The 22,238-nt window shown below is 40.3% G+C and overlaps 2 protein-coding genes across 2 annotated transcripts; both read left to right on the forward strand.

The window, feature by feature from the left end:
* Window positions 1-13,566: 13,566 nt before the first annotated feature.
* LOC123083338 (oligopeptide transporter 7-like) lies at window positions 13,567-18,435 on the forward strand. Its single transcript, XM_044505404.1, has 2 exons — window positions 13,567-13,653; window positions 17,266-18,435. The coding sequence occupies exons 1-2, from the start codon at window positions 13,567-13,569 to the stop codon at window positions 17,890-17,892; spliced, it is 714 nt and encodes a 237-aa protein (XP_044361339.1). The 3' UTR covers window positions 17,893-18,435.
* Window positions 18,436-21,452: 3,017 nt separating this feature from the next.
* On the forward strand, window positions 21,453-21,963 carry LOC123083339 (uncharacterized). Its single transcript, XM_044505405.1, has one exon. It carries the CDS (start codon window positions 21,523-21,525, stop codon window positions 21,805-21,807), a length of 285 nt encoding a protein of 94 aa, XP_044361340.1. The 5' UTR covers window positions 21,453-21,522; the 3' UTR covers window positions 21,808-21,963.
* Window positions 21,964-22,238: the final 275 nt, after the last annotated feature.

The following is a 22,238-nucleotide window of genomic DNA, read 5'->3' on the forward strand; positions in this document are numbered from 1 at the left end:
TATTTTCTTTCAATCTACTTTTATTTTCATCTTTACTTTTTTGCATCTATATTATAAAATACCAAAAATATATTTATCTTATCATACTATCTTTATTAGATCTCACTTTCGCAAGTGGCCGTGAAGGGATTGACAACCCCTTTATTGCGTTGGTTGTGAGTTCTCTGTTTGTTTGTGTAGGTGTGTGGGACTTTTGAGGAGCCTCCTACTGGATTGATACCTTGGTTCTCAAAAACTGAGGGAAATACTTACGGTACTATCGCTGCATCACCCTCTCCTCTTCGAGGAAAACCAACGCAAGCTCAAGACGTAGCAAGAAGGATTTCTGGCGCCGTTACTGGGGAGGTCTTCGCTCAAGTCAAGACATACCAAGTACCCATCACAAACCCATCTCCCTCGCATTTACATTATTTGCCATTTGCCTCTCGTTTTCCTCTCCCCCACTTCACCCTTGCCGTTTTATTCGCCCTCTCTTTCCCAATCTCCTCCTCTCTTTTTCGCTTGACCTTTTTCTGTTTGCTTGTGTGTTGGATTACTTGTTGCCATGGCGCAAGATAATACCAAATTGTGTGATTTCTCGAATACCAATAATAATGATTTCCTTAGTACTCCGATTGCTCCTCTTAATGATGTTGAGTCTTGTGAAATCAATACCGCTTTCCTGAATCTTGTTATGAAAGATCAATTCGCGGGCCTTCCTAGTGAAGATGCCGCTACTCATCTAAACAACTTTGTTGATTTATGTGATATGCAAAAGAAGAAAGATACGGATAACAATATTGTCAAATTGAAGTTATTTCCGTTTTGACTTAGAGATCGTGCTAAAGTTTGGTTTTCCTCTTTGCCTAAAACTAGTATTGATTCTTGGAACAAGTGCAAAGATGCTTTTATCTCTAAATATTTTCCTCCTGCTAAGATAAATCACTCTTAGGAACGATATTATGAATTTTAAACAACTTGATCATGAGCATGTTTCCCAATCTTGGGAAAGAATGAAATTGATGCTTCACAATTGCCCTACTCATGGTTTGAATTTATGGATGATCATACAAAAATTTTATGCCGGTTTGAACTTTGCTTCAAGAAATCTCTTAGATTCAGCCGCGGGAGGCACGTTTATGGAAATTACGTTAGGAGATGCTACAAAACTTCTTGATAATATTATGGATAATTATTCTCAATGGCACACCGAAAGATCTTCTAGTAAAAAAGTGCATCCTATAGAAGAAATCAATGTTTTGAGTGGAAAGATGGATGAACTTATGAAGATGTTTGCTACTAAAAATACTCCTCTTGATCCCAACGATATGCCTTTGTCTTCTTTTATTGAGAATAATAATGAATCTATGGATGTGAATTTTGTTGGTAGGAATAGTTTGGAAACAATGCTTATAGAGGAAACTTTAATGCTAGACCGTTCCCTAGTAATTCCTCTAATAATTATGGAAATTCCTACAATAATTCTTATGGTAACTTTAATAAGATGCCCTCTGATTTTGAGAATAGTGTGAAAGAATTTATGATTTCTCAAAAGAATTTTAATGCTTTGCTTGAAAAAAATTGCTCAAAGTTGATGATTTGGCTAGGAACGTTGATAGACTTTCGCTTGATGTTGATTCTCTTAAACTTAGATCTTCTCCTCCTAAGCATGATATCAATGAGTCTCTCAAAGTAATGAGAATTTCCATTGATGAGTGTAAGGAAAGAACTGCTAGATTGCGTGCTAAGAAAGATAGCTTTATAAAAGCGTGTTCTTCTAGTTTCCATGAAAATAATGATGAGGATCTTAAAGTTATTGATGCGTATCCTATTAGATCTATGTTTTTCAATATGAAATTTTATGATTATGGGACTGATGATGAATCAACTTTGCCTAGAAGGCGTCCCAAGAATTCAGAGTCTTTAGATCTTGATGCTAAATTTGGTAAAAATGAGATTGGAGAGTCCTCAACTTCTAATAACATTGAACCTACTATCTCGGATTTCAAGAAATTTGATTATGATAATTGCTCTTTAAAAGGTTGTATTTCCTTGTTGCAATCCGTTCTTAATTCTCCTCATGCTTATAGTCAAAATAAAGCTTTTACCAAACATATCGTTGATGCCTTCATGTAATCTTATGATGAAAAACTTAATTTGGAAGTTTCTATACCTAGGAAACTTAATGATGAGTGGGAACCTACTATAAAGATTAGAATTAAAGATTATGAGTGTTTTGCTTTGTGTGATTTGGGTGCTAGTGTTTCCACGATTCCGAAAACTTTATGTGATATTCTAGGTTTCCATGATCTTGATGATTGCTCTTTAAATTTGCACCTTGTGGATTCCACCATTAAAAAGCCTATGGGAAGGATCAATGATGTTCTTATTGTTGCAAATAGAAATTTGGTGCCCGTAGATTTTTATCGTTCTTGATATAGATTGCAATCTTTGTTGCCCTATTATTCTTGGTAGACCTTTCCTTAGAACGATTGGTGCGATTATTGATATGAAGGAAGGGAATATTAGATTCCAATTTCCATTCAAGAAAGGCATGGAGCACTTTCTAAGAAAGAAAGTCAAATTACCTTATGAATCTATCATGCGGGCTACTTATGAATTTAGTGCCAAAGATGGCACTCGTTAGATCTATCTTTGCTTTTATGCCTAGCTAGGGGCGTTAAACGATAGCGCTAGTTGGGAGGCAACCAAATTTTCTTTATGTTTTTTGTTTTTGCTCCTGTTTAGTAATAAATCTTGCATATACCTTCTGTTCATATGTGTTTTTATCTTTTAATTAGTGTTTGTGCCAAGTAGAACCTATAGGATAACCTACGATGATAGTTGATTTGATTCTGCTGAAAAACAGAAACTTTGCGTGCACAAATATAATTTTGTTAAATCACAGAAACGTGATTTTGCATTGATTATTTTTTATTCTGTTCAATAAACAAGTTGTCCAGGACTTCCTATTTTGGTAGGATTTTTAGAGTTCCAGAAGTTTGCGTTAGTTACAGATTGCTACAGACTGTTCTGTTTTTGACAGATTCTGTTTTTCGTGTGTTGTTTGCTTATTTTGATGCATCTATGGCTAGTAAAATAGTTTATAAACCATAGAGAAGTTGGAATAAAGTAGGTATAACACCAAAATAAATAAAGAATGATTTCATTACAGTACCTTATGTGGTGGTTTTGTTTTCTTTCACTAACAGAGCTTATAAGATTTCCTGTTAAGTTTTGTGTTGTGAGGCTTTCAAGTTTTGGATAAAGCCTTTATGGACTATGGACTAAAGGGTGGCAAGAGAATAAGCTTGGGGATGCCCAAGAAACCCCAAGATATTCAAGAATGGCCAAAAGCCTAAGCTTGGGGATGCCCCGGAAAGGCATCCCCTCTTTCGTCTTCATTCATTGGTAACTTTACTTGGAGCTATATTTTTATTCGCCACATGATATGTGTTTTTGCTTGGAGCGTCGTGTATTATATTAGTCTTTGCTTTTTAGTTTACCACAATCATCCTTGCTGTACACACCTTTTGGGAGAAGCCTATTTGATTAGAATTTGCTAGAATACTCTATGTGCTTCACTTATATCTTTTGAGCTTGATAGTTTTTGCTCTAGTGCTTCACATATATCTTTTAGAGCACGGTGGTGACTTATTTTTGTAGAAATTATTAGTCTCTCATGCTTCACTTATATTATTTTGAGAGTCTTTTATAACAGCATGGTATTTGCTATGGTTATAAAATTGGTCCTAGAATGGTAGGCATCCAAGTTGGGTATAATAAAAACTATCATAGGAAGTGAATTGGATGCTATGATCAATTTGATACTTGATAATTGTTTTGAGATATGGAGGTAGTGATATTAAAGTCGTGCTAGGTGGGTGATTATGAATTTAAAGAATGTTTGTGTTGAAGTTAGCAAGTCCCGTAGCATGCACGTATAGTTAAAGTTGTGTAACAAATTTGAAACATGAAGTGTACCTGGCTTGTGCATCCTTATGAGTGGCGGTCGGGGATGAGCGATGGTCTTTTCCTACCAATCTATCCCCCTAGGAGCATGCGCATAGTACTTGATTTTTGATGAATTCTAAATTTTTTCAATAAGTATATGAGTTTTTTGACTAATGTTGAGTCCATGGAATATACGCACTTTGACCTTTCCGCCATTGCTAGCCTCTTCGGTACCATGCATTGCCCTTTCTCACCTTGAGAGTTGGTGCAAACTTCGTCGGTGCATCCAAACCCCGTGATATGATACGCTCTATCACACATAAACCTCCTTATATCTTCCTCAAAACAGCCACCATACCTACCTATTATGGCATTTCCATAGCCATTCCGAGATATATTGCCATGCAACTTTCCACCGTTTCGTTCATCATCATCATGACATACTTTACTTTTGTCATATTGCCATTGCATGATCATGTAGTTGACATCGTATTTGTAGCAAAGCCACCATGCATTATTTTTCATACATGTCACTCTTGATTCATTGCACCATCCCGGTACACCGCCGGCGGCATTCATATAGAGTCATATCTTGTTCTAGTTTCGAGTTGTAATTCTTATGTTGTAATCAATAGAAGTGTGATGATCATCATTATTAGAACATTGCCCAAAAAAGAGGGAAAAAAATAAGAAAGGCCAAAAATAAAAAAAGGCCCAAAAAAAAGAAAAAGAAAAAAAAGGGAAAAGAAAAAAAGAAAATAAATAAAAAAGGGCAATGTTACTATCTCTTTTTGCACACTTGTGCTTCAAAGTAGCACCTTGTTCTTTATGTGGTGAGTCTCATATATTGTGCTTCAAACTAGCACCACGTTTTTCATATAGTGAGTCTCATAAGTTGTCTTTTTCATACTAGTGGGAATTTTTCATTATAGAACTTGGCTTGTATATTCCTACGATGGGCTTCCTCAAATGCCCTAGGTCTTCGTGAGGAAGCAAGTTGGATGCACACCCACTAGTTTTCTTTTGTTGAGCATTCATTTATAGCTCTAGTGCATCCGTTGCATGGCAATCCCTACTCCTCATGTTGACATCAATTGATGGGCATCTCCATAGCCCGTTGATTATCCTCGTCAATGTGAGACTTTCTCCTTTTTTGTCTTCTCCACACAATCCCCATCATTATATTCTATTTCACCCATAGTGCTATATCCATGGCTTACGCTCATGTATTGCGTGAAGGTTGAAAAAGTTTGAGATTATTTAAGTATGAAACAATTGCTTGGCTTGTCATCGGGGGTATAGAAGTTGGGAACATATTTTTGTGATGAAAATGAAGCATAGCCTAACTATATGATTTTGTAGGGATGAACTTTCTTTTGCCATGTTATTTTGAGAAGACATGATTACTTTCATTAGTATGCTTGAAGTATTACTATTTCTTTTATCAATATGAACTTTTATTTTGAATCATTTGGATCTGAACATCCATGCCACAATAAAGAAAATTACATTATGAATTATACTAGGTAGCATTCCACATCAAAAATTCTCTTTTTATCATTTACCTACTCGAGGATGAGCAGGAATTAAGCTTGGGGATGCTTGATACGTCTCCAACATATCTATAATTTTTTATTGTTCCATGCTATTATATTACCCCTTTTGGATGTTTATGGGCTTTATTTTACACATTTATATCATTTTTGGGACTAACCTACTAACCGGAGGCCCAACCCATATTGTTGTTTTTTGCCTATTTCAGTATTTCCAAGAAAAGGAATATCAAACGGAGTCCAAACGGAATGAAACCTTCGGGAGCGTGATTTTTGGAACGAACGTGATCCAGAGGACTTGGAGTGCAAGCCAAGAAGCTGCCGAGGCTCCAACGAGATAGGAGGGCGCCCCCCCCCCCTATAGGGCGCGCCCCCTGTCTCGTGGGCCCCTCGGGCGGCCACCGACGTACTTCTTCCTCCTATATATACCTACGTACCCCAAAAACATCCAGGAGCAGGACGAAACACAATTTCCACCACCATAACCTTCTGTATCCGCGAGATCTCATCTTGGAGCCTACGCCGGCACTCTGCCGGAGGGGGAATCGACCACGGAGGGCTTCTACATCAACATCCTTGCCCCTCCAATGAGTTGTGAGTAGTTTACCACAGACCTACGGGTCCATAGTTATTAGCTAGATGGCTTCTTCTCTCTTTTTGGATCTCAATACAATGTTCTCCCCCTCTCTTGTGGAGATCTATTCGATGTAAACTCTTTTTGCGGTGTGTTTGTCGAGATCCGATGAATTGTGGGTTTATGATCAAGTTTATCTATGAATAATATTTGAATCTTCTCTGAATTCTTTTATGTATGATTGAGTTATCTTTGCAAGTCTCTTCGAATTATCAGTTTGGTTTGGCCTACTAGATTGATCTTTCATGCCATGGGAGAAGTGCTTAGCTTTGGGTTCAATCTTGCGGTGTCCTTACCCAGTGACAGAAAGGGTTGCATGGCACGTATTGTATTGTTGCCATCGAGGATAACAAGATGGGGTTTATATCATATTGCTTGAGTTTATCCCTCTACATCATGTCATCTTGCTTAATGCGTTACTCTGTTCTTATGAACTTAATACTCTAGATGCAGGTAGGAGTCGATCGATGTGTGGAGTAATAGTAGTAGATGCATGCAAGAGTCGGTCTACTTGTTATGGACGTGATGCCTATATATATGATCATGCCTAGATAATCTCATAACTATGCACTTTTCTATCAATTGCTCGACAGTAATTTGTTCACCCACCGTAATACTTATGCTAGCTTGAGAGAAGCCTCTAGTGAAACCTATGGCCCCCGGGTCTATCTCTTATCATACTTGCTTTCAATCTACTTTTATTTGCATCTTTACTTTTTGCATCTATATTATAAAATACCAAATATATATTTATCTTACCATACTATCTTTATTAGATCTCACTTTCGCAAGTGGCCGTGAAGGGATTGACAACCCCTTTATTGCGTTGGTTGCGAGTTCTCTGTTTGTTTGTGTAGGTGCATGGGACTTTTGAGGAGCCTCCTACTGGATTGATACCTTGGTTCTCAAAAACTGAGGGAAATACTTACGCTACTATCGCTGCATCACCCTCTCCTCTTCGAGGAAAACCAACGCAAGCTCAATACGTAGCACCCCCCCTCCTCCGTATATAAAGGAGGGGAGGAGAGGGCCGGCCAGGAGGAGGAGGCGCGCCCAAGGGGGGGAGTCCTACTCCCACCGGGAGTAGGACTCCTCCTTTTCCTATTTGGAGAGGGAGAGGGAAGGAAGAGGAAGGAGGGAGGAAGGAAAGGGGGGCGGCCCCCCTCCCAATTCGGATTGGGCTTGGGGGGGCGCCCCCTCCCTTGCTGCTTTCCCCTCCTTTCCACTAAAGCCCATGAAGGCCCATATACCTCCCGGGGGGTTCCGATAACCTCCCGGTGCTCCGGTATTGTCCCAATCTCACCCAGAACCATTCTGGTGTCCAAATATAGTCGTCCAATATATTGATCTTTATGTCTCGACCATTTCGAGACTCCTCGTCATGTACGTGATCACATCCGGGACTCCAAACTACCTTCGGTACATCAAAACTCATAAACTCATAATATAACTCTCACCAAACTTTAAGCGTGCGGACCCTATGGGTTCGAGAACTATGTAGACATGACCGAGACATGTCTCCGGTCAATAACAAATAGCGGAACCTGGATGCGCATATTGGCTCCCACGTATTCTATGAAGATCTTTATCGGTCAAACCGCATAACAACATACGTTGTTCCCTTTGTCATCGGTATGTTACTTGCCCGAGATTCGATCGTCGGTATCTCAATACCTAGTTCAATCTCGTTACCGGCAAGTCACTTTATTCGTTACGTAATGCATCATCTCATAACTATCTCATTAGCTACATTGCTTGCAAGGCTTATAATAATGTGCATTACCGAGAGAGCCCAGAGATACCTCTCCGACAATCGGAGTAACAAATCCTAATCTCGAAATACGTCAACTCAACAAGTACCTTTGGAGACACCTGTAGAGCACCTTTATAATCACCCAGTTACGTTGTGACGTTTGGTAGCACACAAAGTGTTCCTCCGGTAAGCGGGAGTTACATAATCTCATAGTCATAGGAACATGTGTAAGTCATGAAGAAAGCAATAGCAACATACTAAACGATCAAGTGCTAAGCTAATGAAATGGGTCAAGTCAATCACATCATTCTTCTAATGATGTGATCCCACTGATCAAATGATAACTCATATCCATGGTTAGGAAACTCAACCATCTTTGATTAATGAGCTAGTCAAGTAGAGGCATACTAGTGACACTATGTTTGTCTATGTATTCACACATGTATTATGTTTCCGGTTAATACAATTCTAGCATGAATAATAAACATTTATCATGAAATAAGGAAATAAATAATAACTTTATTATTGCCTCTAGGGCATATTTCCTTCAAGCCGTACAAAAACATCATATTCGTTGCCATTAATTTCTCGCTCACTCTAGCAAACCGATATGTACGTAGCTCCAATTGTTTATGTCATTTATCTTGACGGTTTTGTTTTCTGATGTAATATGTGTGACACTCCTAGGCCACAAATTATAAATGTAAAAATTGCAATCTATGCTTATGTTTGCAACGTTTCCTTTCGGTGTGGAATTTATGTTTGGATTCTGCCCGTAGCTTTACCATTTTTGTTTATGATTTTATTGTGTTTTATACATTGATGTCATGTTAGAACCAGGCGTGCCAAAGAAAGCATGCCAAATCCATAAGTCATTCGTTGCCACTGCTTCAAGTATGATGGTGATTACTTTGATGTGACCTTGGTATTGACCACGCAATCCTTTTAGGCAATTGTTCCTTTGCCAATGCATGCAATCAACTGAACCCAGCATACATGGAAATCCTCTTGATGCTCTAATTGCCAACAATATTTTTGTATGTCCTCCACAGTTGGCTCTCTCAGGTACTATGGTCCAAACATTGTCACCATAGTGCGTGCAAATTACACCGTGGTGTTCATGATTGTGGTCTCTCCCATCCGGAGTTCAGTATCAATTGCATATGTGGCCTTACTATAAGCAAGCATCCCGAGAGCAGTTGTGCATTTCTACAGAGGAGAGAAAGAGAGTTTTTCGTAACAGTCCTTCCTTGGCTTGAAGTTGTCATTAGCCCTCTCCACGACAGTCACTATGTATAAGAACAAACCTTTTCTCATCCAAAGGCAACGTCGAAACAAACCTTCATGGTATGTTAGGTCCAGTGTGCAGTAGTCCGTGAACAGAAGCCCCGCACCGGCAGTCCTATCCCGGGGAATAACTCTCTGTCCCTATATGGAACCCTTGAAGTTCAGTACGTGCTCGTCTGCCTTCTCCATTTCCTTTGGATGCTCATCATCATGTCAGCATTTTCTTCTTCCAAATCCGACGAATCAATGAACTCATTGAATATGATTTTGTCAAGGTTCGTGTTTCCATAGACATCATTCCTCGATGAATCCATCAGTTACCTAGAAATGACCAAAAAAACTGCTCCGATATGTCATCGAACAGACGTACTCGGGCGGCGTCCGGCAGCACCGACCTTGACCGGTTGTGGCAGGGTCGGTGGCGGTGTGAGTTGGGGACTCCGGTGGTGAGGCTATGGGTTGGGAACGACATCGCAACAATGATGGCGGAAATAACGGCGCTGGGGGGGGGGGGGGGGAGGGGTCTTCAAGTGAATTGGTGTAGGCCCTTGTGGTCAGTCCTATATGACGGACGTGTCTGGGCGTCCCCATATCCGCCTCAGATATGTGTCGGGTATGGGGACTGCCAGTCAGCCCAAATATTAAGGCTGAATTTGTCTGGTCCGATTGGATGGCTCTTTTCTATCCATACCATCCGAATGTTTGAGGCGGATATAAGGCTTCATTGTAGATGCTCTAACCAGCAATGTGTCCAGTGGCTCTCGCCGATTTGGATCTAGTAGCTCGTCAATTCTGCTAGAAAAGGACTTTTAATTAAAGGAGGGCGTACGTTGATCGGTACCCCACTCCCACTGATGTTGCAATGCAGATGGTGCTTCTAGGTGCCTGGCTGAGATTTTCCTTGGCCCCGCTGGTCAAGCAGGAGCCATACAAAAAACATCATATTCGTTGCGATTAATTTCTCGCTCACTCTAGCAAACCGATATGTACGTAGCTCCACAAATTATAAATGTGAAAATGCAATCTATGCTTATGTTTGCAAAGTTTCCTTTCGGTGTGGAATTTATGTTTGGATTCTTCCCGTAGCTTTACCATTTTTGTTTATGATTTTATTAGGGTGTATGTATTCATCCTCGTACTACTCATCAGTTGATTAGATACTAGCAAAAATGCTCGTGCGTTGCAACGGGAGAAAACAGCCCTCACACGTCTTCACATACTAAGCATGGCTAAACACCTCACCCTCATGCCCATAACATAATAAACATGACTAATACCTCATCCTCAGGTTCAGATCCCCCATTTCAATATAACACCAGACACATGTTTTTGCTTGTCGTCTTTGTTGTCCTTGTCGCTGGTGGTCGCAGTACCAGTCACTAAACCAAGGTTGGCAAGGTCCAATAGCTGGATTGTTGAGCTGCCATTGTGTCCGACGAAGATCAAGAGCGTTAAACAAAGTTTAGTTCTATCATCTGGCTAATATAATAGGGAAAAGCACTACACATAATATATGTACGTGTCATCATGTAAATTGAGTACTTTGTGTCAGATAGACCATGAAACTTTAGTTGGACTCCTCATGCATTTTGACGGGAGTCACTGGGTCAAGTGAAACTGGTCGTACGTGAATACGCGGCAGAGAAAAAGATTCCTTCTATATCCCTAGTTTAATAAATTAAACTAAAATAATACATCAGGAGGCATATTTCAAAAATATACACCAGGTGGGCATATTTCAAAATTTGCCAAGTTTTATTGCAAGTACTCCCTCCGTCCGAAATTATTTGTCGCAGAAATAGATAAAATTGGATGTACCTAGAACTAAAATACGTATAAATACATCCATTTATTTGACAAGTATTTCCGAATGGGGGAGTGTAGATTAAAACAATTTAGCTACAGTACCTCTCCGTTTTTTTAAAAAAAATTGCATTTTCGAATTTAAAGTTCAAATGTTTTTTTTTGTGTTTTTCAAATGTTTGCAACTTCAAAAAATAATCACAACAGTACCTCCTAGATTTAAAAAATTGTTTGTGTTTTAAAAATTACTCAGTTTTCAAAACAAAATGAGAAATATTTTCCTCTAAAAAAATTTCGACTTTAATTTTTTTATTAACAACTTTGCAAAATTTTCGCGTTCTTAAATATATTCACTTTTTCGAAAAATATATTTTCCTCTCAGTATCTGGCACAACCGTTCTTAATACAAAATATCGCACTGCTAATTAAACACTTAGTCTTGTTTAGTCTAGTGGCTAGCTTTCTGGGTGCTGTTGCGTGAGCGGCTGGCTTCGATTCCTCATGGTGCAGTTGTTTTTCTTGGAACTATTTTATTTACTGGAGCGGGCTGTTTGTACACTAATGTCCTGCGATTCTTTTTTACATAAACGAATTGGGAGAACCAGAAAACGCCCGCACGAGGAAACACGACCTACAAAAAATATACGGGTCCCACCGTGAACCAAAAAAAGTGGAGAAACGCTCCTCCCTTTAATATTGACTAGCACATATGCCCGTGCATTGCAACGGAAGACAAAATAGTATGGATTTAAAGTCAGTGAGAAATATATGTGAAAGCAAAACCTTCTGTGCACACGAAAAAGAAACTTTTAGCTTTTCGGTTTCGCGGCATGCAAAGGAAACAATCCGCTATTTTTTTCATTCATCTATTGAGGGTATTTAAGAGTTCTGTTATGTCATCGTATGCTAGAGAACGCCCGCATGAGGAAACACGATGTACAAAAAATATACGGGTCCTACCATGAACCAAAAAAAAGTGGAGAAACGCTCCTCCCCTTAATATTGACTAGCACATATGCCCGTGCGCTGCAACGGAAGACAAAATAGTATGGATTTAAAGTCAGTGAGAAATATATGTGAAAGCAAAACCTTCTGTGCACACGAAAAAGAAACTTTTAGCTTTTCAGTTTCGCGGCATGCGAAGGAAACAATCTGCTATTTTTTTCATTCATCTATTGAGGGTATTTAAGAGTTTTGTTACGTCAACGTACGCTAGAGAACGCCCGCATGAGGAAACACGACGTACAAAAAATATACGGGTCCCACCATGAACCAAAAAAAAGTAGAGAAATGCTCCTCCCTTTAATATTGACTAGCACATATGCCCGTGCGTTGCAACGGAATACAAAATAGTATGGATTTTAAGTCAGTGAGAAATATATGTGAAAGCAAAACCCTCTGTGCACACGAAAAAGAAACATTTAGCTTTTCAGTTTCGCGGCGTGAGAAGGAATCAATCCGCTGTTTTTTTTCATTCATTGATTGAGGGTATTTAAGAGTTTTGTTACGTCATCCTACGTTAGAGAAGGCCCATTAGTTATTCAATCTACTCTTCCTTTCAATCCTCTCAATCGAGGGGATTTCAAGGTACGAAGTTTCTGAATATTCTAGAAAACATGAACTATTTTTTAAATCCTGAACAGTTCTTTCAAAACTATGTGCACTTTCAAAAAATGCGAAAAAAATATGAAAGGTGGCATCTTATAAAATTCACAAACATTTCCTGAAAAAACCAATTTTGTATAAAAACATGGACATTATTTGAATTTCTGAACATTTTTTTAAGGGGAACATGTGTTGAAAATTCATAAGATTTTCAGAAAATGTGTATCTTTTCTACACGAATATTATTTTTAATTTTGAAAATTTCAGAAAAACACGCATATTTTTAAAATTTGGAGCATTTTTGGAAATGCCATTTTCTTTTTAGAAATATCAAACAATTTTGAAAATCGGCAACTTTTTTCAAGTTCCGAATATTTATCAAAGTAGCAACAAAATTTCGGAATTTTGAACATTCTGCAAAATTTGTTTTTTTAGTTATGAAAGTTTTTTTAGAATTTTTGAAATATGAAATAAATTCTAAAATAAATATAAAGTTGGAAGGGAAAAATAGATTGGGAAAGGAGAATAGAAATAGAAGTAAAACACAGAAAAATAAAAAGGGGCCGGCCCATTATTGTTGTCATGTGCGAAATGCTGACTATTTGTCACCCTGTGCGGAAAATAGAATTTTTCCAGCAGCGCCGGCAAAAAAATAAGTGGGCTCGCTTCGCTGGGCCACAGCGCGCGGCCCATGTATGAAATTTCTTTTTCTAGTAGAAAAACACATAAGAATTTAGTACCACTTCAGGTAGAAAAAAATTCTTTTCGGCGGTGTACGGATGAAAAAATTGGCGAAACGCACCTTGCTTTATTAGTAAAAAGAATATAAAAAGGTATAGCGGTATAGATATAGATTAGATTAGAATAGTTTAGATTTGATTAGATTAGATTAGATATATAACTATGATGCAGCAACGACGTCGTCACAGCTCAAGAAGAATTACCGCGCGCGGAGGATCAACAAGATCGCCAGCCACGGAACAGAAGAGGAGCTAGCCATGGCGTCCTCCTCCCGCTCCCACCATGAGGCGGAGGAGGGGGAGCTGGATGGCAACTGCATCACCTCCCCACTCCGTAAGCTCGGTGTCTCCGGGACTACAAATAACGTTAAATACCGCATACAAATGCATGTTAGAAGTACAACACCATTACAAATGAAATATAAGTTCACTTTTACTGTGAGAAGAAATCCGACAAAAGAAATAGTTAACAAAAAAATGAAATATAAGCTCATTTTTACTGTGAGAAGAAACCCTCGTACCATATTAGTGAAGACTTGCTTTATTTGAGGACATCATTCTTCACCAGCAATTAGAAGGACCGGGAACTGTAAGCATAAAATAGAGTAATTAAAATCAAGATAATGGATATGTACTAGGTCAATTGTTCATATGAATTACAAAAAGAAATTATCGCAAAGTGCACGAGGTAGTAAACCATTGCATTTCCTCGGTTGGTCATTCATTTATGTGTTTGATGCAGGCTGTTTGAATTAGCTTGAAAAACAGATTTAATTGTCCGGGTCTTCTTCATCTTGGATTGGTATTTTTTTCCATGTTAACAAATAACAAAGAAATAAAATTTAGCATTACCAATTCCTTGATTTCGGTTGATAAAAAACGAACTAGGGAAAAAAAGAGTAGAGGGTACAAGAGATCACAAACCTAACCGGTCAGATATCCAGTCCACTGTAGATGGAGAAGAACAGAGCGCTAGAGGGGGCAGCTCCGATGATACGAGAGATGATCGATCCGAGGCTCCGAGCGCCAGCCGACTGGGCGTACATTCGTCTGTCTAGTCGAGCAATCGCCTCTAGAGGAATTGGCGAGGCAGCGTGATCGCTTGAGCGAGATCTATTTCCTGATCAGACGAGCGAGAAGCAAGAAACGGTGTGGTTGGGCTAGCGATCATGACATCGTGGGCTAATTGCAAACCGTTTATGGGAAACCTCTATATTGCGCTATGTATGGACTGATGCCTGGGCTGCGTTTACATGGCTGGGGCTGGACCGTTTATGCTTACAAAAATGGAAAAAAAGGCATTTCCTAACGGGCGCCTTAAGCGCCCGTTTTTTCAGTTGCCGCAAACGGGCGCATACCCCCGCGTCGCGCTGGGCCGGCCCGTTTCCTTCTTTTTCTTTCTGTTAAAAGACACCCCCGCGTCGCGCTGGGCCGGCCCGTTTCCTTCTTTTTCTTTCTCGAACTCGCGATCTCTCAGTTGAAACAGCAGCGCACTAACCAACAGACCACCGTACCGATTGTGTCCTTTTACTTATTTTTGTTCTTTTATTTACGCAGGCCGCGAGAGCCCACCAAACCAGCTTTCACTGCTCGCTGATTTCTGGGCGTTTCTTTTCTTTTTTATTCTGGTTCATTTCTTCTTTTTCTTTTCTCATTTTCCTTTTTTATTTTCTTTTTAAAATTCGTGAAATTTTAAAATAGAATGAACTTTTATCAAATTGATAAACTTTTTTTAAAATTAGATGAAAATTTTAAAATTCCATGAACTTTCTAAGATGTGAACAATTATTGAGAACATGAACAAAAATTTATATACGACTAGAGAATTTTAAATATACACTGAACATTTTTTTGGTGTACGATGAACAATTTTTAACTACAGCGAACATTTTTGTGATATACATTGAAATAATTTTAAACATTTTATACATTTTTTGGATATATGATGAACAAATTTTATACATTGAACATTTTTGTAATATAATCTGAACAATTTTTAACTACACATTGAACAATTTTGTGATATGCGCTGAAAAACCATTTAAATACCCATTGAACATTTTTTGATGTACACTGAACAATTTAAAATTGTGAACAGAATTTGAAAACTATGAACATGTTTTGTAATCATGAACAAAAAACGAAAAATACATTAAAAAAATTAATAATTCGCAAATCTAATAAATAGTGCTGATGCATTGGTCTTAAATAGTTCGCGTTCCTTGTAGTCGCTGGTGCTCACAGGTTGTAGTGGTTAGCAAAACGGTTCTCGTGGTGTAGCCGTAAGTCGTGAGTTCGAGTGGCTGTATCCGCACGTTTTGTGTGTTATTTTCGCAGGACCTTTTTTCCTTCTACTGCGCGCGGTGGGCCGGCCCATGGGGTGCGGAGCGTGAGCGCCAGCTGCCTGAACCAGCGCTTAAGGCGCCGGTTAGGAGCTCCCGGAAAAAAATTAACTGGACGCATAACTACTAGTTGGGCCACGCCTGGGGCTATAGCCCCAGTTGCCCTAGGCCCAATTCCGCCTCCAGCTGCCGCTGCTGCTGGCCATTTAACCGGGATTTCCTATTTGGCGCTGCAGGCGCCGGTTATAGCTGTTTTCGCAAACCGGCGCCTGCAGCGGCGCTACCTGGGCTCGGCCCAACTTCCATTACTCCTGTTCTTTAATCTCTATATAAAACTGCAAAAAAGCCGCGAAAGCTAGGATTCGAACCAGTGTCGCGCGGTTATAACGTATTGACCTATACCAACTCCACCACTTCACCAGATGTGGTAGCATACATGTTTTTGTCAATTTATTTGTTGTTCTTTTTCCTTTTCCTTTTTCTTTTGCTTTTTTCTCTATCCTTTTTTACTTTCTTTTTTGGAAATTCGTAATTGTTTTCTTCAAATAGATAGCCTTCTTCTATAAATCCAATAACTGAATTTTTCGAAACTCGTGAACTTTTTTCAAATTGATGAATCATTTTCAGAATAGGGGAACTTATTTTTCAAATTTGATGAATTTTTTACGATTTTCTAAAGTTTTTCTTAAAATTGATGAACTTTTTTGCAAAATTGATGAACTTTTTCTCAAAATCGGTGAACTTATTTTCAAAATCGATGAACTTTTTTCAATTCACATGAACTTGTTTTCAAAATCGATGAACTTTTTTCAATTTAGGTGAACTTTTTCCAAAATCGATGAACTTGTTTTCAAAATCGATGAACTTTTTTCAATTTAGGTGAACTTTTTCCAAAATTGGTGAACTTTTTTCAAATTTGATGAACTTTCTTCAAAATCGATGAACTTTTTTCAAAATCGATGAACTTTTTTTCAAAATCGATGAACTTCTTTTGAATCCATAAACTGTTTTTGAATAAATGAACTTTTTGAGTCGGTGAACTAATTTTTGAATAGGCGAACTTTTTTTGCATGCTCATGAACTCCATCTGTAATATGTGAAGATATTTTCAAATGATTGGAAAATATAAATGCTACAGTGTAATGCGCAATAAATAACGCGTCTACACTTATGTTCTTTAAATCTTTCGCGCTGTTAACAGGCAATAGTAGTGACCTGGTGCAGTGGCTAGCTTCTTCGTTTGGAAGCGCGAGGTCGCGAGATCGAATCCCAGTCGGGATATATTTTTGCCGGTCATTTTTCGCGTTGGTTGTTGCGCGAACGTGGGCCGGCCCATCCAGCGGCTGCTGCGGGCGCCACTTCTCTTGCGGGGCGCTGAAGGCGCGGTATAGGAGCTCCCCATTTAACCGGTCTTTTGAATTGTAATTTTTTCTTTCGAGGGTCGTGCAACCAATATGGATGCATATAGATTAGCTAAGTTTGCTTTATCCTTAGTTCCGGGGCGTCATGTATAGCTTGGCCAGCCTCATCCCCCGACTCGTATCTGTGGTGTTTGATTAATAAAGTTGGCTTTACCCCTTAAATTTTTTTTAACCGGTCTCTGCTCCCCATGCAGTGCTGTCGGTCGACGTCGCGCAGCTCGCCGGAGCTGGACGAGGAGGTGGAGAACTTGCCGATCGAGCAGGTGGCGCTGACGGTTCCCGTGGGCGACGACCTGGACACCCCCGTCCTCACCTTCCGGATGTGGGTCCTCGGCGTCCTCTCCTGCGCCGTGCTCTCCTTCCTCAACCAGTTCTTCTGGTACCGCAAGGAGCCGCTCACAGTCACCGCCATCTCCGCCCAGGTTGCCGTCGTGCCGCTCGGCCGACTCATGGCGGCCGCGCTGCCGGAGCGCGCCTTCTTCCGCGGCAGGCCGTATGAGTTCACCCTCAACCCGGGCCCCTTCAACGTGAAGGAGCACGTGCTGATCACAATCTTCGCCAACGCCGGCGCCGGCACCGTCTACGCCATCCACGTCGTCACCGCCGTCCGCGTCTTCTACGGCAAGAATCTATCCTTCTTCGTCTCCCTCCTCGTGGTGCTCACCACCCAGGTGCTCGGGTTCGGGTGGGCGGGCATATTCCGGCGGTACCTCGTGGAGCCGGCGAGCATGTGGTGGCCCTCCAACCTCGTGCAGGTCTCCCTCTTCAGGTACACGCTTCCCATATCTCCGGCAAGCAACATGATTAGTTTTAACCGCTAATTAGTCATCACATTACACACAACTTAATACTACTACTTGGTCAGAGGGTTGACTGTTGATGCTTGAGCTTAATTCACAAGCCATGATTATTTATTATTCCATACGTTCCTAAATATTTGTCTTTTGAGATATTTCAAATGAACTGTCATATACGGATGTATATAGATATATTTTAGAATGTACATTCATTTATTTTATTTCGTATGTAGTCACTTGTCGAAATTTCTATAAAGACAATTAAAATCTGTAAAAAGACAAATATTTAGGAACGGAGAGAGTATTATTTTTCTTAGACTACTGCAAGTACGTAAGAGTTTCTTTGATTTGGCTGAGCAAAGACCAGTAGCTGGCTAGCTACCTGTCAGGGATCATGACACGTCAAAATTACGTCATGAACACGGATCACTGCCGGTTCCAAGAAATTCAGTAATTCGGTTAGATTGTCACAACACGTGAGGATTTTCCCGCCGGTCGTCGCATATGGCAACCAACACGTGAGGATTTACTCCCACAAACCACGTTTGAGGTGTCATTCGAACAATTTAGGGCGCGCTTGGATTGTCGTTTCCACTCAAATACCTTTGTAGAAAATATACGAACCTCCGGTTCATTTCCAGCCGAAACTCCTTCGCAGCTTGGTAAATTACACCTGTAAGTTAAATACCGGTGTGTTCAGATACACCCAATCCAAGCACGCCCTTAGGACGTGTATACCCGCAAAAGATAATTAGGGCATGTTTTTGTATGAAAATTCCTTCCATACACGTCCTAAGGGCGTCGGTCATATGGGGAATTATTGGCCCGCGCAGAATATTCGGAGTCTTGGGAACTTACTCGGCAGTGAACTGGTTCTTCTTGGGAGGTGCTATTGCTCCGCTGTTGGTATGGTTTGCACACAAGGCATTCCCCAGCCAGAATTGGATCTTACTCATTAACATGCCCGTGATGATCGGTTGCACCGTCAAGATGCCGCCTGCCACTGCAGTAAACTACACCACATGGGTACTTGTTGGGTTTTTGTCAGGTTATGTGGTCTATAGCAATGATTTGGATCCCAAGTGCACATTTTTTCTCGCGGGCCACCGAAATTCTCGGTTACCGCGGTAACCGCTAAATCCCGGAAAAAATTCGGACGAAATTTGAATTTGAATTTTGAATTCAATTTTTTAAAATCTTATATAGATTATCCCTGGACTCAATTTTTTCACCAACAGCAGCCTGGCGCAGTGGTTAGGTCGTACATGTACGCCACACCTCAGAAAAGTTAGGAAGGACACGCTTAACAGTAAGCCACAAATCGCTGCCTGTTATGCAGGAGTTCCTAATGTATCTAACCTAAGTGCCAGAGTTTAAATTCAAAAAATTCGAAAAAATCCAAAAGAATTCGCTCGGTATGTAGGTTTCTCGTGGGGTGGCGAGAAACGCGGTAACCGGGCGGTATCCGAATATTCCGCCCGGTACCCAAAACCATGGTCTATAGATATCGACGAGACTGGTGGGAACGACACAATTATCTGCTCTCAGGTGCACTAGATGCAGGTTTGGCGTTCATGGCTGTCTTAATTTACTTGTGCCTAGGCTTGGTGAACATTAGTTTGAACTGGTGGGGCAATGATTTGGATGGATGTCCCCTAGCTTCTTGCCCCACTGCTAAAGGTATCATTGTCAAGGGGTGCCCTGTGTACAACTGAACATTTTTCTCAGGTCCCTAATTTTTTCCGGAAGTGAGCAAGCATGCATCGGTGTAAATAAAACATGTTTGTTTGATCCTTTCAAAGATGAGAAAACTGGTGTTATTCTGTTGTTCAAAATATCAGAAAACAGGAACCTCGGTAGTAACCTCCTAAAGAACAATTTTAGTGCGAATAGGTTTTTGCTGCCAAGTTAACTATTGTTCTGGCTTGTAAATGTACTGATTCATTGATTCTTTGAAACCTAGGGAAAGCAGTTTGCATTGAAATTTATCACCACTAGTAAACAAAATTGATCACCGGGTATTTCAAGTAGTGAACTACTATTATTTCCATGAGGAGTATGGGACTACATTGATTTTTGCACTATAACTCGAACACGTTGGGTGCTAGCAACGCCAAACCACTTCACCACTCATGCGTCCACCTAGCCTTCTCCTGCTAGCGGCGACCAAAAAGTGCTATGCTTAGACTAGTCCATGGTGGAGCTAATGGGGAGAGGTCGACGACTGACATAATCGAACTAGGTTGGAGGGGCCTGACGAGGATGCGGTGTGGCGACTATATCTCGCTTATTTTGAGTTATAAGTTGCGCTCACCTTCGGTGCTCCTGCAAGTGGTTCATCCTGACAAAAAATTTCCTTTTCCTCACGGTCGCCTCTCTGGAGTATGTGGGTTCCTTCACCCACGAGATACCGGGTACTGGACCGGTCTTCTTTTTTTTGTTTTTGTTTTTTCTATTCCTGTTTCTTTGTTCAATTTTTATTTCATTATTATTATTTCTTTCTTAATTTCTCTTTAATTAGGTTCTTTTTGTTCATAATGTTTACAGAAAAATGCTCATAGTTGTATTTAAAAATGTTTGTCATTGTATTTACAAATTATTAATCTATTATCTTATAAAAATCAATATGTACTTAGTGTTTAAAAATCATTATATATGACTTTTCAAAACACACAATGAAAATTCACCACGACAAAAAAAATTCAAATAGAAGGTCCTGGTCGTGGATATGACGACGAGGAGGAACTTCGTTCTCCCTTGTGCTGGATAATATCAGGGCTAGAGCTTGAGCGTACTGTACTATTCGGCCGTTCGATTTCGAGTATACTACTTGCGCTTTCAGCTGGCCTTTTCTTTCCTCTCTGTTGTTTTTAGCCGCTTAACTTTAATAAAGAACAGTTTAACTTTTGAAAGCAACACTCTTGACACCCAATTTTTTCTCTTTTTTTGCATGAGCACCTTGAATGTACAAACACCCTGCAATTTTGCACGGACATCACGCTTTTGAGTATCTTGCACCACGAAAAAAAATCTGTTTATTTTTATTTTTATGATTTTTACTGTTCACCAGGTGCACACCAGCCCGGCACCAAATTGAATTTTCGCTTTTCTATCCTCTCTTTGTTTTCATTCTCTCCAATCTCTAGCAATGGCATTTTGTCACCATCTGTTAAATGCCAATGTTTCAACTAATAAATTTGAAAAAATTCCACACGATGTTTAGCATTTTGTTTGTTTGCTCCGTTGTTTTGTTCAACTATTTTTTGCTAGTTGAAAAACTTCCCAAGAATCTTCTAGTATTTTTAGACTTTGGATGTCATTACGGCCAAATCCACTTTGATTAACAGCTTGCCACGTTATCATGTCTCACCGCTAGTGAAGTGGCTTTGCAGTTTGCATGCATCTATGTCGTCCTTTCATTTTTTATTTCCTCCATGTCGACCGACAGCAGGTCCCTGTCGGCCGACCTCTCAACAGCAACCTCTCACCCGTCACCCTTGCCACGACGGTTCACCCACCTGGACCGCCACTCCGCCTATATAAAAACTCACCCTAATCCAGAAGAAAACAAAGAGGAAGAAGAAGCTCAAGCTAGCTAGACAACTGGTGGTTGCAGGAAGACTATCCAAAAAAACCACAAGGATCACCAACAAGATGCAGCAAGCCAAGGTGAAGGTGAAGGATGGCTCGAGCGCGCTGAGGGCCAAGGCGAAGATAGCGTGGGCCAAGCTGGCGGAGAAGGTGGAGGCTGCGACGTCGAGGTCGCACGACGAGCGGAAGCTGGCGCACGAGCGCGGCAGGGCCAAGGTCGCCGCGGCCGAGGCGCAGCTGCACCGGGAGAAGGTCGCGCACCGCGAGGCCGCCATGGAGCACCGCCTCCACAAGCACGCCGGCGTCGGCGGCCACAACCACAAGCACGACGCCGGTGGTGTGCACTGAGGCGTGGCGTGTATATTCTTTCCATTGATGTACTGTTACATACGTGTGCCGTGGTTATTTGGTCAAGTTATATCTGGAGTGCCACGTGAATTATTGACGTTGTGGATGTTTTTATGATTGGTTGACAAGCTAAAATACATTTTTATTTTATTTTCATGATGTATTTATTTTGCTTATATTTCTTCATAATTCACTTCATCTCTTATCCATGTTTTCACTCCCATACAAAAAAAAAACCGGTTCCTCAGTTCAAGGGAGCTATGAATTATAATTTTGTAATCAAACCGGGCAAGGAGCTACAAATTATAATTTTGTGATCAAACCGGGTAATACGGTTCATCTTGATCCCTAAAATATGGGTATAAGGCTATTACTATGTCTATGACTCATGCTCCTCCTCCTCCTCTCAACCGCATCCGTGCATACTTACG

This window comes from Triticum aestivum, chromosome 4A (genome assembly GCF_018294505.1).
Source record: "Triticum aestivum cultivar Chinese Spring chromosome 4A, IWGSC CS RefSeq v2.1, whole genome shotgun sequence".
NCBI lineage: Eukaryota > Viridiplantae > Streptophyta > Magnoliopsida > Poales > Poaceae > Triticum > Triticum aestivum.